Consider the following 13,981-nt stretch of genomic DNA (forward strand, 5'->3'; position numbering starts at 1 on the left):
CTAAGGCAATGTATAAGTGGTGTTGCGTATTGATATCACATTCACGCCTAAACGTTGTACGGAATTCAATGTGATACACAATGTATAAAGGTATGGTGCGGACAAGCGTGGCGGAATATTGTGATCCGGAAAATTCTGGATATGTGGAGTTTTTTTAATAGTTACAAATTATTCGATTTGATCTGTTTAATTTTATTAAAATAAAAATAAAAAATAATATATAACATTAAAATTTAATAAATAAACCTTCATAATAAAGTAAAAGTGATAAAATCATAGTAACAACTTTTAAATGTAACTGTAAAGTAAAACCGAAAAATTCAATATTAACAAGCTTAAAATAATAAAACTCATATGTTAATATTGTCTCAACATTTAAAAATTTAATATTAACAAGCTTAAAGTAATAAAACTCACATAATATTGTCTCAACATTAAAAATAATCTAGATATGCAATAACCAAAAAGTATTGAAAAACAATTTAAAATAAAAAGTAACCAAAATGTCATTAATAAATATTTGTAGATATAATGTTTTTTTGGACACTTAGATACAATGGTCTTTATATATATTTACATCACATATGTATAGTAGGATTAGGAGTTTAGAAGCTTCTCACCATCTCCTTAGATCCCATTCAAACAGAATCCATTCATTAGGACGTTGAATGTGACAACACTAGGTTTCAACTCTCAAGCATCTCCTTCAAAATCTCTTGAGCTTTACGCATATCCCCTACTTTAAATATATAGGCATCCATTTTTTTTTCTTTTTTGATCGGAAAAAAAGTTAGGCATAAATTAAGGTTGTGTAAGTGATAGTATCTGGATCAAGTACCGCAGCTTCAAATTCTCCAACAAGTTTAATTGCCTCATCTATATTCCCTGGCTTACATAGACCACTTGACAATAGAAAATTAAGTAAAAAAAAAAATTGGCTGAAGAGTGAATTACCTATACTCCACACTTGATGTAGGAGGTCATTACCTGACTCTTAGTCCCCTTCCTTTTGCAGAGCCCAACAATTAATGTGGTGTAAGTGACAACATTTGGGGAGGAGCAACCATCAGGAATCATGTGGTTATGGACGCTAAAAAGCATCTTTTATCCATTTATAAGTTCAGTATCCGGCTCTAATTGCCCCCTGCAAATCATCTGATGGAATAGCTCACCAATATGACAAAACATCTGATTTGCTATCCATAGATTTGGCTGAAGACTAATCCCCCACATTTCATGTAATTAATGAGACATATATGTTGGCCAATATTATAGAGGATTAAAAGTGACATAAATAAACTAAATAACACAAGTCAAAGGAACATAAAATCATAGCAAATCCAAACGCAAACACAACAACCAACGAACTAGACAGAAAATGGAGGAATCCAGAAGTGGGAGAAAGGCATCTCTTTGGGAGGATCAAAACTACCGAGAGTTCCGTCGGTGAGAGAACAAACAGTTAAGCAATTTCCCATCATGTAGATGGAGTTGGGAATGAGACCAGGGCAAGAGCTTGCGGCAACGCAAAAAGGATCGTTCTTTGAAAGGAAGATACAAAGATCTCCAATGTCTTGTGTGAAACACATGTTTCTTGTTCCTTTTGATGTGACTTGGTCCTCCTCCTCCTCTCTAAACACCAGAAACATCTCCATCACGTCATTGTTTCCTATACGTGAATACCTGCACACGCACACATGTTACATTCGTTAGCAAGAATTGACCAAAAAAAAAATCTCTGTCTACGTGTTTTGTTTTTTTTTACCATTTGACAAGGAAACTTTGACCGCAAGGTGACTCCACCCAGTGGTCCTCCCTGATACAAGAATCTAACACCTCCCAAGCGTAGTGTGGCAACTGGGGAAGGTTATGAAACACCAACTCGTTGAACTTAGGGTCGTTGTTATTGGAGTGGAGATCCCAAGAGCACAAGTATTTGCCTCCAGGGGCAGGCAAATAGAACCTTTGATCTCTCTTTGAATACATGAGATTTGAGTTCTCGGAGGAGCAGTCGAAAGGGATTAGTCTGTTAGTCCAAGAGAGGTCACGACCAGGCTTGCACATACTCAGTTGCCTACCAAAGAACTTGATAGCCACCACACAATCTTCCTCATGAGGGGAAGAGGAAGACATTGCCACGTTCCAAACCACTTTGGTTTGACCATAGAGCATAATACTATTAAGCGGAGGCAGAGGAATCATCATCTTCTTCTTGGTGTTTGATTTGGAATCAGCCAGATGGTTAAAAAGGTGGCTGATATGTACAGAGTTATGATTGGACTGTTCAGATAAAAATCCCCATCCTTGTGAAGCTCCAATCAGTTTCGAGTTAAATAGCTCTTGCGGAACTGTTTTCTCGGGGACCTCGAGTATCTCTTTCTTGGCCGGATCAAAAAAGAGGACTTTTCCGATGTAGCTGCGACCTTCTACCAAACCCAAAGCATCATCCCAAACGAAGCCGAGTGCCAAACAAGGACTGGTTGAAAACAAACGAACGCTCCTCTGTTTCTGCCAAAATTTAAACTCATCATCAAGAGATCAGAACCAACAACACACTCATGTGTCTAACTCTAAAGCCTAGTTTATAATTAAATCCTTGATGGAGAGTAACAAGCGACAAACTCAACTAAGTTCCCATACAAAAGCCAACCTAACTTAGATTAGAACTAAAACAACAGGGGAAGAGAAGCTTTTTACATACAATTACATCCTTGTTCCGGAACGAGAGTTTGGTGAGACGGCGGAGAAGCTGTGACATTGTTTCAATAAAACTTCAAAGACAGAATTTACAAAGTAAAAATATCTTTCACCAATATCCCACCCACCAACTTTAAGAGACAGAGAATGATAACTAATTGTTACCAAATACTAATATTTCTTTCACACTGGGCAGTAAATTATCGGGAATCACCGAATCAGTCTTATAAGAAAACTGATTTTGTATTGGAATAAGGTTTGTAGTAGGCACGTGTTCCACATATTTTCTTTCAAGATAGTTATTGTAGACTTAACGAGTGGTCCATGTTGAAACGAATATTGTATAAAATAAATTAAAACAGAAAGTTTGAATATATTATAGAGAAATTGAAAAAAAAATGCCTTCTTCTGCAAGTTTCCACAAGTAGATTTAATCAAAAAAAAAAAAAAAAAAAAGTGGAATTTAGAATTGGTAACTAATCTTGAGTGGCTCTCCTCTCTTTTAATGGTGAAGACTGGGAAAAAAAAATATTTACGAGACTTTTTATCAAAACATTTTGTAGTTTTATAATTTTGCAAAAAAGAAAAATGTCTCAGCTTCTCATCCGTCTCTCCAAGCTCTCTTCCCGGAACAACAATGTTTTCGTATGTAAAAGATTCTCCCTTCTCTATCTCTCTATTAGTTTAGTTCTGTATTAGTTAGGTTTTATTCAGATAGGCTTTCTGTAGTGAGTTTGCGTTTGAGTTTTGTTAGACAAGATCTGATGTCCGAGTTTACAATTGACAGATCCACCAGTGCTCTCGTTTGTTCTCCACCGGCCCGTACTTGACACTTGGTACTAGGGTTCAAGAAGTTTCGCCGAGCGGCTGCAAAACTGGAGATGTTCTCTTGTTTGACCCGGCCAAAGAACAGATAGTGACTCTCCAGGGCAAAACAATACCTAAAGAGCTCAAGGACGAAGAAATGATTGGAGCTTCCCACGGATGGAGTTTTTTCTATGACCGGCGTGATCGTACGGTACGGGTCAGCGACATTTTCAACCCTTTGGCATCCAAATCAAACCCCACCGTGATTACTCTGCCTCGGCTTACTGATCTCCCCTGTGAACAAATCGAACAAGTATGTAACGTAGCAATGTCGTCTTCCTCTCCTCTTGGTGAGCAAGACTGTGTAGTGGCTATCAAGTTTTCAGGTCGACAGTTGAGTCTGTGCAAGCTTGGTCGTGATCGTGACCTTGAGTGGACTAACATCTTAACCACTCTCCACTGCTGTGAAAACTCATATGTCATGTATTCGAAAAGATACGAGAGATTATACTTACTTTCTCGTGGAGGTAATCACTTGTTATCCTATCATCTCAACTCCACAACATATGTCAACCCTATGCACCATCAGTTGGTCTACCGCGATCATCCAGAGCTCGATCAGTCTGAGTGGGAGATTTTGAGTTTGTGTTCTAGGAGGGAATACCTTGTGGAGTCATCCTCTAGTGATGAACGTTACGTGGTCAAATGGTACGCTTTATAATCAATCAAACAACAAGTGCTAATTCATTAGAAAAAGAAGAGGAGTGTTTGTTGAGAATAACTTGTGGTTGCATATGTGCAGGTACGCTCATGGCTCCTACTCCTCGGTGTTAAATGGAATTGATTACAAAACAAAGAGGTTCATGGTGTTTAGTGTGGAGGAGACGACTGAAGGAAAATTCATGTGTTATACAGAGGATACTGGAGATATGTGCATTTTCATTGCAACTAACGAGGCTTTCTGCATCCCAGCTAGCTCATGCCCTGGTCTGAAACCTAGCACCATCTATTTTGTGGGACATGGCTTTGGTTCTTATGATCTCACTACTGGAGACACACATTATTTTAAAGCTCCCGGTGGTATTATCACCACCCCTTACTGGCTTCCTCCCTTTTCTATGTAATCATAACTATTCCTGTCGCTTTTATTTCCTCTTAACCTGTATGGATTGCTAAGATCTAAAACGTTCTTTCTTCTCTTTTTTTTTCATGATTCAGTTCGATTTTTAAGTGAGACCAAATATTTGGATCTAGCTAGGACGCTTTCCATCTTGTAATTTCTATAAATAAAATTATTAATAATTTTAATAATCATTAGACACATTAAAGTATAATTGAAAATTAGATTTTAATCCGCAATTTTCAAAACATGGAATTATTTTTATGTTGATAAATTTATTAACCTATCTGCTTCTTCTTTGATTCGGCATGGATGTTTGTTTTTCTTATTCGGTTCCATAATTTTTTTTGTTCCCGTTCAGTTGTGGATTTTGGATTTTTTAGTTTAAGAGATATAAGAACCATTCAATTATTTGTCAATTTGGTTTTGATTTCAGTATGATTATTTTGGTTTTTGGTTTGGTTCATATAACAATATTAGGAATTTGATAAAATTTTGAGTTTAAGTCGATTTGGACACAATTCCTGTTTTTTTTTATGATTTATAATAATTTGGATAAACATGACGTTTTAGATTTTTTTTGATAAGATATTGAATATTTCAGATAAATATAATTTTTTTTGATATTGAAACACATATACCAGTACATCTAAGAGGTTATATCCTTAACCTAACATCCGATCTATCTTCATACCTTATCTCCAGACTCACTAAGCCTAACCGCTAAAAACGTATTATTAAACCTTCCCACGCATCTTTCAATGTTTTGGATAATCAAACATATAGTCATACATCCAGGGCCGGCCCTGGGCTAAAGCCCATAAAACTAAAGTTTTGGGCGCCACTGGTTATAGATATTTTAGGGGCGCCAAAATATCAGAAAATCCCTGTAGTCTAGTGGTTTTAAGTTTCTTTGATTCTCTGTCCCCCCCCACAGTTCGATACCTTTCCTGCGCTAACTCCTTTTTATTGACATTAATAGCATTTTCTTTTTCTGAAATAAGATAACCACTAAATATTTCTTCATTCAAAGATATGAAATGTTTAGTTACATGTTCCAACGACCCATATGTTATTAGATAAATAATTTAATCAACAAAACTTAATTATATTTTTTAGGGTCAATTTGTTCAATAATCATATAAACACTAACAATTAAGAATATAGCCATTCATGAAAAGCTGTGTCAATTTGATGTAGAAATGGACCACGTTCTCCTTTCTCGCGCGTGAGATTTGATTAATGCAACGATTGATATCCTACTATACTATGTTTGTCAAATATATAGTACAGAACAATTAATTTATAGGGTGATTTTGCTGTATATTCATAAGGGAGGGAAAAAATAAGAATATAGCCATGCTACAGATGCAAGCGATGGATGAGACAATTTGTACCCAAATCTGACTAAAATCTCCTTCGAAGCGCGTGCGCTTGATTTTGGCACTCTACAACGAAAAGTTTGATACTATACTATGTACCATGTAGTATAATCCAAACAAAAAAATCAACTAATTACGAGGTTGTGTTTCATCCATAAGATGACTATACTCTACATATTATAACATAGTATAGAATACTCGAAACAAATGCATAAACCATAACACTATGCAATAATTTATTCTATACAATTTACAAATATCATATAGTATATGTAAATACAAACAAACAAACACAAATCCATATACTCTAAACTCAAATCCTAAACCCTAAACCTAAATTCTAAACTCTAAACCCAAACCATATCATAAACCCAAACTTTAAACCCAAATCCATATACCCTAAACCCAAATCCATATACCCTAAATCCAAATTCTAAATTCTAAACCCTAAATTCAAACCCTAAACCCTAATCCCAAACCATATACCCTAAACCCAAACTCTAAACCCAAAATCTAAACTCTAAACCCATATCATAATTTGTTCTATACTATTTACAAATATCATATAGTATAGGCAAAAAAAAAAAAACAAACACAAACCCATATACCCTAAATTCAAATATAAACCCTAAACCCAAATCCTAAACCCTAAACCCAAACCATATACCCTAAACCCAAACTTTAAACCCAAATCCTAAACCTTAAACCCAAATCCATATACCCTAAACTCAAATCCTAAATCCTAAACCAAAATTCTAAACCCTAAACTCAAACCCTAAACCCAAACCATATACCCTAAACCCAAACTATAAATCCAAAACTTAAACTCTAAACCCTAAACTCAAACCCTAAACCCTAAACCCAAACCATATACCCTAAACCCAAACTATAAATCCAAAACCTAAACTCTAAACCCATACCATAATTTGTGCTATACTATTTACAAATATCATATAGTATAGGCAAAGACAAACAAATAAACACAAATCCATATATCCTAAACCCAAATCCTAAATCTTAAACCAAAATTCTAAACCCTAAACTCAAACCCTAAACCCTAAACCCAAACCATATACCTTAAACCCAAATTATAAACCCAAAACCTAAACTCTAAACCCATACCATAATTTATTCTATACTATTTACAAATATTATATAGTATAGGCAAAGACAAACAAACAAACACAAATCCATATACCCTAAACTCAAATCCTAATCCCTAAACCCAAATTATAAACCCTAAACCCAAACCCTAAACCCAAACCATATACCTTAAATCCAAACTCTAAACCCAAACCCTAGAGCGTAAACTCTAACCCATTATGTGGTTGACGAGTGTGTTATCTGCCGGTAGAAGAACCATAAGGGGATCCCAATTGGTACACTCGTACATAACCAAATAGGGTTGTAGTCAGTTGACAGTTATGCATAACTAACATACTATACTGTACTATATAGAGTAAATAAATAGTATAGACAACTTAATACATAAAAACATCACAATGTAAATCAGTTATAGATTAAGAAAAATGACAGTGATGTCCTGCCTCGACAAAGGGGAAGGAGGGGGTTTGGGGAGGGGTGCCACGAAGGAGGGGAGGGGAAGGGGGCCGTGAAGGAGGGGAAGGGGAGGGGAAAGAGGAGAAAACACTAAGAAACTATTATATTCTATGTTTATCAAATAGAATAGTACAATACAACGTGTACTATTTATCTTCTCCAATGATTCTGTGTATTCTCTGTTTCTTAATCTTTACGGTGGGATGGCTTCGAAAATGATGAGATAGACTCTTCAATCTAACATGACTTACTTTGATTCATTCGTTTCAATCTATGCAAAGTTCGTCATGAAACTAAAAGCTTCATTATTTGTGATGAAAAAAAAAAAAAAAAAAAAAGAAGCGCGTGTCTAACTTGATAATATGTGAGGGTATTTTGTATATATTGTAGAAAATATATGGTATATCATAGCATATGCCTTGTAATGGTTATATGGTTAATCTTTTTTCAATAATGGTTATGTCTCCAAATTTCCCTATCTTTTATTTCTTAAAACCAATTTATCTTCTCTCTTTTTTTGTCAAGTTCTCTCTTTCTTTTCTGTTTCTCAAATAAGTCTTTTTTTCTTTATTTCTTTCTTTGCAAGCGTTTGTAATTTAGTTAGAATTTTCTTTTTTGTTTAAACTTAAAACTATCATAGGTTTTATCATTATGTGAAAACAATAAAATTTGTGAAGTTGATGTTAGCATATTTTATCATATGTTTTCTTTATCTATCAACTAGATTTTTGTACTTTTTTGAATTTGTAAGAAATTCTGCTAAAATAGTATTAAAAATTAACCAAGCAAGGAAAAACAGATTTGAAAGCTTTTATTCAGAACTGAAAAAGACAATATGAATTAACTATAATGTTTTAATGTTTTTTTTTTGAAAATATATCTAGTTTTTAACAATATTGAGCATTATTTTAATCGTATACATAAAAATATAATATATATAATAAAAAGGTAATATTTTTTGGATTCGTTTTAGGCGCCCGACAAGTCCGGAACGGCACTGCATACATATGGTCACCAATAACAGACGAAGATAGAGTGGACATTCTATCTTAATCAACTTACAGATCAACACTAGATTTCAATACAGAGGAACTTGACCATCGAACTGAACAACCTAAGTTCACTTTGACTGGCTACTCAAGATTCTAAACTGATTATTTACTATTTTTATTTGTTTAAAGAACAAATAAAAATTCATAATTACAACATGATAATTCATTTAATATTTTGTTTATCTCATGTCTAATCAATCAAAGACCAAATAAGATAGAAGATAAAATAAGAAGTGACTTTCATGAATTTTTTCTTTCTCGCTCCTTAAGTACATAAAATAAATAAAAACTGATAGATAACTACATCCAATAATTAATTCATAATCAAAAATATATTCTTAAAACTCAGTAAAGAAACAAAATGATATTATATAACTTCTAAAACATGGGTTATTATACAAGTAATTCATATCTTTTGCTGCTGATATTTTTTTAAAAAAACAAGTATTGACATTTAAAAAATGTATCGAATAAAATACAAAAGACAGAAACATCAATAGAAATGTTAAAAACGATGCCATAAAATAAACAGTTCTATGGCACCAATAACAGACGAAGATAGAGTGGAGACATTCTATCTTAATCAACTTACAGGACAACACTAGATTTCAATACAGAGGAACTTGACCATCGAACTGAACAACCTAAGTTCACTTTGACAGGTTACTCAAGATTCTAAACTGATTATTTACTATTTTTATTTTTTTAAAGAACAAATAAAAAATTCATAAATACAACATGATAATTCATTTAATATTTTGTTTATCTCATGTCTAATCAATCAAAGACCAAATAAGATAGAAGATAAAATAAGAAGTGACTTTCATGAAATTTTTCTTTTCTCGCTCCTTAAGTACATAAAATAAATAAAAACTGATAGATAACTACATCCAATAATTAATTCATAATCAAAAATAATTCTTAAAACTCAGTAAAGAAACAAAAATGATATTATATAACTTCTAAAACATGGGTTATTATACAAGTAATTCATATCTTTTGCTGCTGATATTTTTAAAAAAAACAAGTATTGACATTTAAAAAATGTATCGAATAAAATACAAAAGACAGAAATATCAATAGAAATGTTAAAACGATGCCATAAAATAAACAGTTCTATGGCACCAATAACAGACAAAGATAGAGTGGAGACATTCTATCTTAATCAACTTACAGGACAACACTAGATTTCAATACAGAGGAACTTGACCATCGAACTGAACAACCTAAGTTCACTTTGACAGGTTACTCAAGATTCTAAACTGATTATTTACTATTTTTATTTTTTTTAAAGAACAAATAAAAAATTCATAAATACAACATGATAATTCATTTAATATTTTGTTTATCTCATGTCTAATCAATCAAAGACCAAATAAGATAGAAGATAAAATAAGAAGTGACTTTCATGAAATTTTTCTTTCTCGCTCCTTAAGTACATAAAATAAATAAAATAACTACATCCAATAATTAATTCATAATCAAAAATATATTCTTAAAACCCAGTAAAGAAACAAAAATGATATTATATAACTTCAAAAACATGGGTTATTATACAAGTAATTCATATCTTTTGCTGCTGATATTTAAAAAAAAACAAGTATTGACATTTAAAAAATGTATCGAATAAAATACAAAAGACATAAATATCAATAGAAAGGTTAAAACGGTGCCATAAAATAAACAGTTTTATGGCACCAATAACAGACGAATATAGAGTGGAGACATTCTATCTTAATCAACTTACAGATCAACACTAGATTTCAATACAGAGGAACTTGACCATCGAACTGAACAACCTAAGTTCACTTTGACTAGTTACTCAAGATTCTAAACTGATTATTTACTATTTTTATTTGTTTTATAGAACAAATAAAAAACTCATATATACAACATGATAATTCATTTAATATTTTGTTTATCTCATGTCTAATCAATCAAAGACCAAATAAGATAGAATATAAAATAAGAAATGATTTCATGAAATTTTTCTTTCTCGCTCCTTAAGTACATAAATAAATAAAAACTGATAGATAACTACATCCAATAATTAATTCACAATCAAAATATATTCTTAAAACTCAGTAAAGAAACAAATATGATATTATATAATTTCTAAAATATGGGTTATTATTCAAGTAATTCATATCTTTTGCTGCTGATATTTAAAAAAAAACAAGTATTGACATTTAAAAAAACGTATCGAATAAAATACAAAAGACAGAAATGTCAATAGAAAGGTTAAAACGGTGCCATAAAAGAAACAGTTTTATGGCACCAATAACAAACGAAGATAGAGTGGAGACATTCTATCTTAATCAACTTACAGATCAACACTAGATTTCAATGCAGAGGAACTTGACCATCGAACTGAACAGCCTAAGTTCACTTTGACTGGTTACTCAAGATTCTAAACTGATTATTTACTATTTTATTTGTTTTAGAGAACAAATAAAAAATTCATAAATACAACATGATAATTCATTTAATATTTTGTTTATCTCATGTCCAATCAATCACCAAATAAGATAGAAGATAAAATAAGAAGTGACTTTCATGAAATTTTTCTTTCTCGGTCCTTAAGTACATAAAATAAATAAATACTGATAGATAACTACATCCAATAATTAATTCATAATTAAAATATATTCTTAAAACTCAGTTTAAGAAACCAATATGATATTTATATAACTTCTAAAATATGGGTTATTAATCAAATAATTCATATCTTTTGCCGCTGATATTTCAAAAAGAAAAAAACAAGTATTGACATTTAAAAAAAATGTATCGAGTAAAATACAAAAGACAGAAATACCAATAGAAAGATTAAAACGGTGCCATAGAGAGAGAGAGAGAGAGAGAGAGAGAGAGAGAGAGAGAGAGAGAGAGAGAGAGAGAGAGAGAGAGAGAGAGAGAGAGAGAGAGAGAGAGAGAGAGAGAGAGAGAGAGAGAGAGAGAGAAAGAGAGAGAGAAGAGAGAGAGAGAGAGAGAGAGAGAGAGAGAGAGAGAGAGAGAGAGAGAGAGAGAGAGAGAGAGAGAGAGAGAGAGAGAGAGAGAGAGAGATGCGGCCATCAAAACAGTAGCTGAACTGGAGGTCGACCCAACACCTTACCAAACCAGCCAAGGCGCTAACCAGGACTTATGTGCACTAAAAATGCCATATATTTCAAACCAGGAGGGTTTTTACCATGAAACCAATTTTCATGGATTTTAAAATCAAGGAGGATTCCACCCCAGTTAGAATTATACCCAAAGCTATCCGGATCAAGAAGATATCAACTTTACAAACCGGAGGTTTTCGAGCCCGTCCATCCGCATGTACCCGAATTTAGAAGGAGATACCCGAATTTAGAAGGAGATTCAAGCCTAAGAAAGGAGCGGCCTAAACCAAATCCAATCATAGGATTCAAGAGGGATCTCTCAGCTTTACAACAAGCCCAATTTGAGGAGAAATGGACACGGAAATCAGAAATTATGATCCATTCTCCAAAACCGGCCAAACCAGTTCTGCACTTACCTCAATTGGAAGCTAACCGATTCAATCAGATTTAATCAGGATAGAAATGACATGTTCTACAATTGCTAAAATCAAAGATAGAAAATATAATGTAAATTGCAAGTAGGATAAATTATTTCAAAATAATGAGATGTATATTTTGCGGTGTAAAAAACTTTAAAATGTAAGAGAATAAAATTTTATACAAATTATAATAATTTATTTTGATATAATATTGGATATCACATCAATATTAAGTATATATGCCGAAAATAATAACATTTCATTTTAAATAATTATTTCGAGCCCGTCTATCCGCGAGTACCCGAATTTAGAAGGAGATTCAAGCCTAAGAAAGGAGCGGCCTAAACCAAATCCAACCATAGGATTCAAGAGGGATCTCTCAACTTTACAACAAGCCCAATTTGAGGAGAAATGGACACGGAAATCAGAAGTTATGATCCATTCTCCAAAACCGGCCAAACCAGTTCTCCACTTACCTCAATTGGAAGCTAACCGATTCAATCGGATTTAATCAGGATAGAATGACATGTTCTACAATTGCTAAAATCAAAGATAGAAAATATAATGTAAATTGCAAGTAGGATAAATTATTTCAAAATAATGTGATGTATATTTAGCGGTGTAAAAAACTTTAAAATGTAAGAGAATAAAATTTTATACAAATTCTAATATTTTATTTTGATATAATATTGGATATCACATCAATATTAAGTATATATGCCGAAATTAATAACATTTCATTTTAAATAATTATTTCTTCTTATTAAGTAATCAGATTTAATTAAAATAGGTATGTTTTGAAGGAAGAAATGGTTTTCTTAACCCATTTACGCTTTATTTTAAACACTAAATAAAAAACAAGTGAGAAAGTGTGATTTGTGATTTGACATAATTATGAGAGAAATTACTTAGACTACCATTTTCCTAATACATGTTTTCATGTTTACATTAACCAAATTTATCCTTGGTTCTAAAGAGATAAATCATATTATATATTTATTGAAAAGTCAATTAAATGATTTTTTCTTATGTATTGTTAATAGGTTGAGTTTTTTAAAAATAGTTATAATTTGATTGATAGAGAAGATGTTTATTAGTTATTTATTTTAATCAGATCTAAAAAAGGTCAATATAGAACTAATTAATATAAATTACCAAATAACACAAGTAATATTACAAATATTGGCAATTCTCTTAAATAGCACTTTTCAAGTTTTTTCACAAAATAGCACTCAAAAAATAAATGACCAAAATAGCCCATTTTTGTTTTGAATTTTTTTTTTTTTGAAATTTGAAACCCATACACAAAACCCACATTTTAACTCTAAACCCTAACTTTAGATTAGTTAACCCAAATGGTATAAATGCATATTTTACCATTTAATAAAACCTCTTTTGGTCATTTTTCCTCTTTGAGTGCTATTTTTGTGAAGATAAATTTAAAATGATTTATGGTAACTAATTATAGAATTAGAGAAATAATATATATGTTTTATCAATTATTTATATATAATTAAATAAAATACTTTAACTTTTTACTGAAAGAAATTTAATGGTTATTTATTCTTATATAAAGAATTAGATTTGTAGGTAAAGAATTATTAGAACCATTTATGTTTTCTAAAGTCCACACAAAAATGTTTACAAAATATCTTCACGATAAAAGCATCTGAATTATATTGGTCATACACAAAAAAACTCTCTTTTTTATTTCTTGAAAGCCAGAGTGTTCCCGGTTTTTTTCACTTTTTAAAATAAAATATAAAGTAATTCTATAACCAGTTGTCTGAATTAATTACAATATCACTCTTCTGTAATAATATTTGTAATGGGTTTATGTTTA

General features: G+C 31.9%; 2 protein-coding genes across 3 annotated transcripts; one reads left to right on the forward strand and one right to left on the reverse strand.

Moving 5' to 3' along the window:
* Positions 1 to 1,257: 1,257 nt before the first annotated feature.
* LOC108825734 (uncharacterized) lies at positions 1,258 to 2,893 on the reverse strand. Of its 2 annotated transcripts, none has more exons than XM_018599082.2 (3): positions 2,702 to 2,893; positions 1,766 to 2,502; positions 1,258 to 1,683 (listed from the first exon to the last, which is right to left on the reverse strand). In XM_018599082.2, exons 1-3 carry the CDS (start codon positions 2,756 to 2,758, stop codon positions 1,368 to 1,370), a joined length of 1,110 nt encoding a protein of 369 aa, XP_018454584.1. In that variant the 5' UTR covers positions 2,759 to 2,893; the 3' UTR covers positions 1,258 to 1,367. The 2 variants fall into 2 exon arrangements, with proteins under 2 accessions (XP_018454584.1, XP_018454583.1); XM_018599081.2 differs by having other exon boundaries at positions 1,766 to 2,508; positions 2,702 to 2,891.
* A 289-nt stretch (positions 2,894 to 3,182) lies between these two features.
* On the forward strand, positions 3,183 to 4,702 carry LOC108826072 (uncharacterized). The gene is made up of 3 exons (XM_018599450.2): positions 3,183 to 3,342; positions 3,485 to 4,212; positions 4,307 to 4,702. The coding sequence occupies exons 1-3, from the start codon at positions 3,286 to 3,288 to the stop codon at positions 4,626 to 4,628; spliced, it is 1,107 nt and encodes a 368-aa protein (XP_018454952.1). The 5' UTR covers positions 3,183 to 3,285; the 3' UTR covers positions 4,629 to 4,702.
* The last annotated feature ends 9,279 nt before the right edge of the window (positions 4,703 to 13,981 follow it).

This window comes from Raphanus sativus, chromosome 9 (assembly GCF_000801105.2).
Source record: "Raphanus sativus cultivar WK10039 chromosome 9, ASM80110v3, whole genome shotgun sequence".
Lineage (NCBI taxonomy): Eukaryota > Viridiplantae > Streptophyta > Magnoliopsida > Brassicales > Brassicaceae > Raphanus > Raphanus sativus.

Excerpts from the sequence above, each read along its gene's own strand:
- LOC108826072 (XM_018599450.2), top strand. The coding sequence starts at position 3,286 with ATGTCTCAGCTTCTCATCCGTCTCTCCAAGCTCTCTTCCCGGAACAAC. Across the intron at positions 3,343-3,484 it reads CCCGGAACAACAATGTTTTC|ATCCACCAGTGCTCTCGTTT; the intron begins GTATGTAAAAGA and ends TACAATTGACAG. Across the intron at positions 4,213-4,306 it reads GAACGTTACGTGGTCAAATG|GTACGCTCATGGCTCCTACT; the intron begins GTACGCTTTATA and ends GCATATGTGCAG.
- LOC108825734 (XM_018599081.2), bottom strand. The coding sequence starts at position 2,758 with ATGTCACAGCTTCTCCGCCGTCTCACCAAACTCTCGTTCCGGAACAAG. Across the intron at positions 2,509-2,701 it reads TCCGGAACAAGGATGTAATT|AAACAGAGGAGCGTTCGTTT; the intron begins GTATGTAAAAAG and ends AAATTTTGGCAG. Across the intron at positions 1,684-1,765 it reads CAAAGTTTCCTTGTCAAATG|GTATTCACGTATAGGAAACA; the intron begins GTAAAAAAAAAC and ends GTGCGTGTGCAG.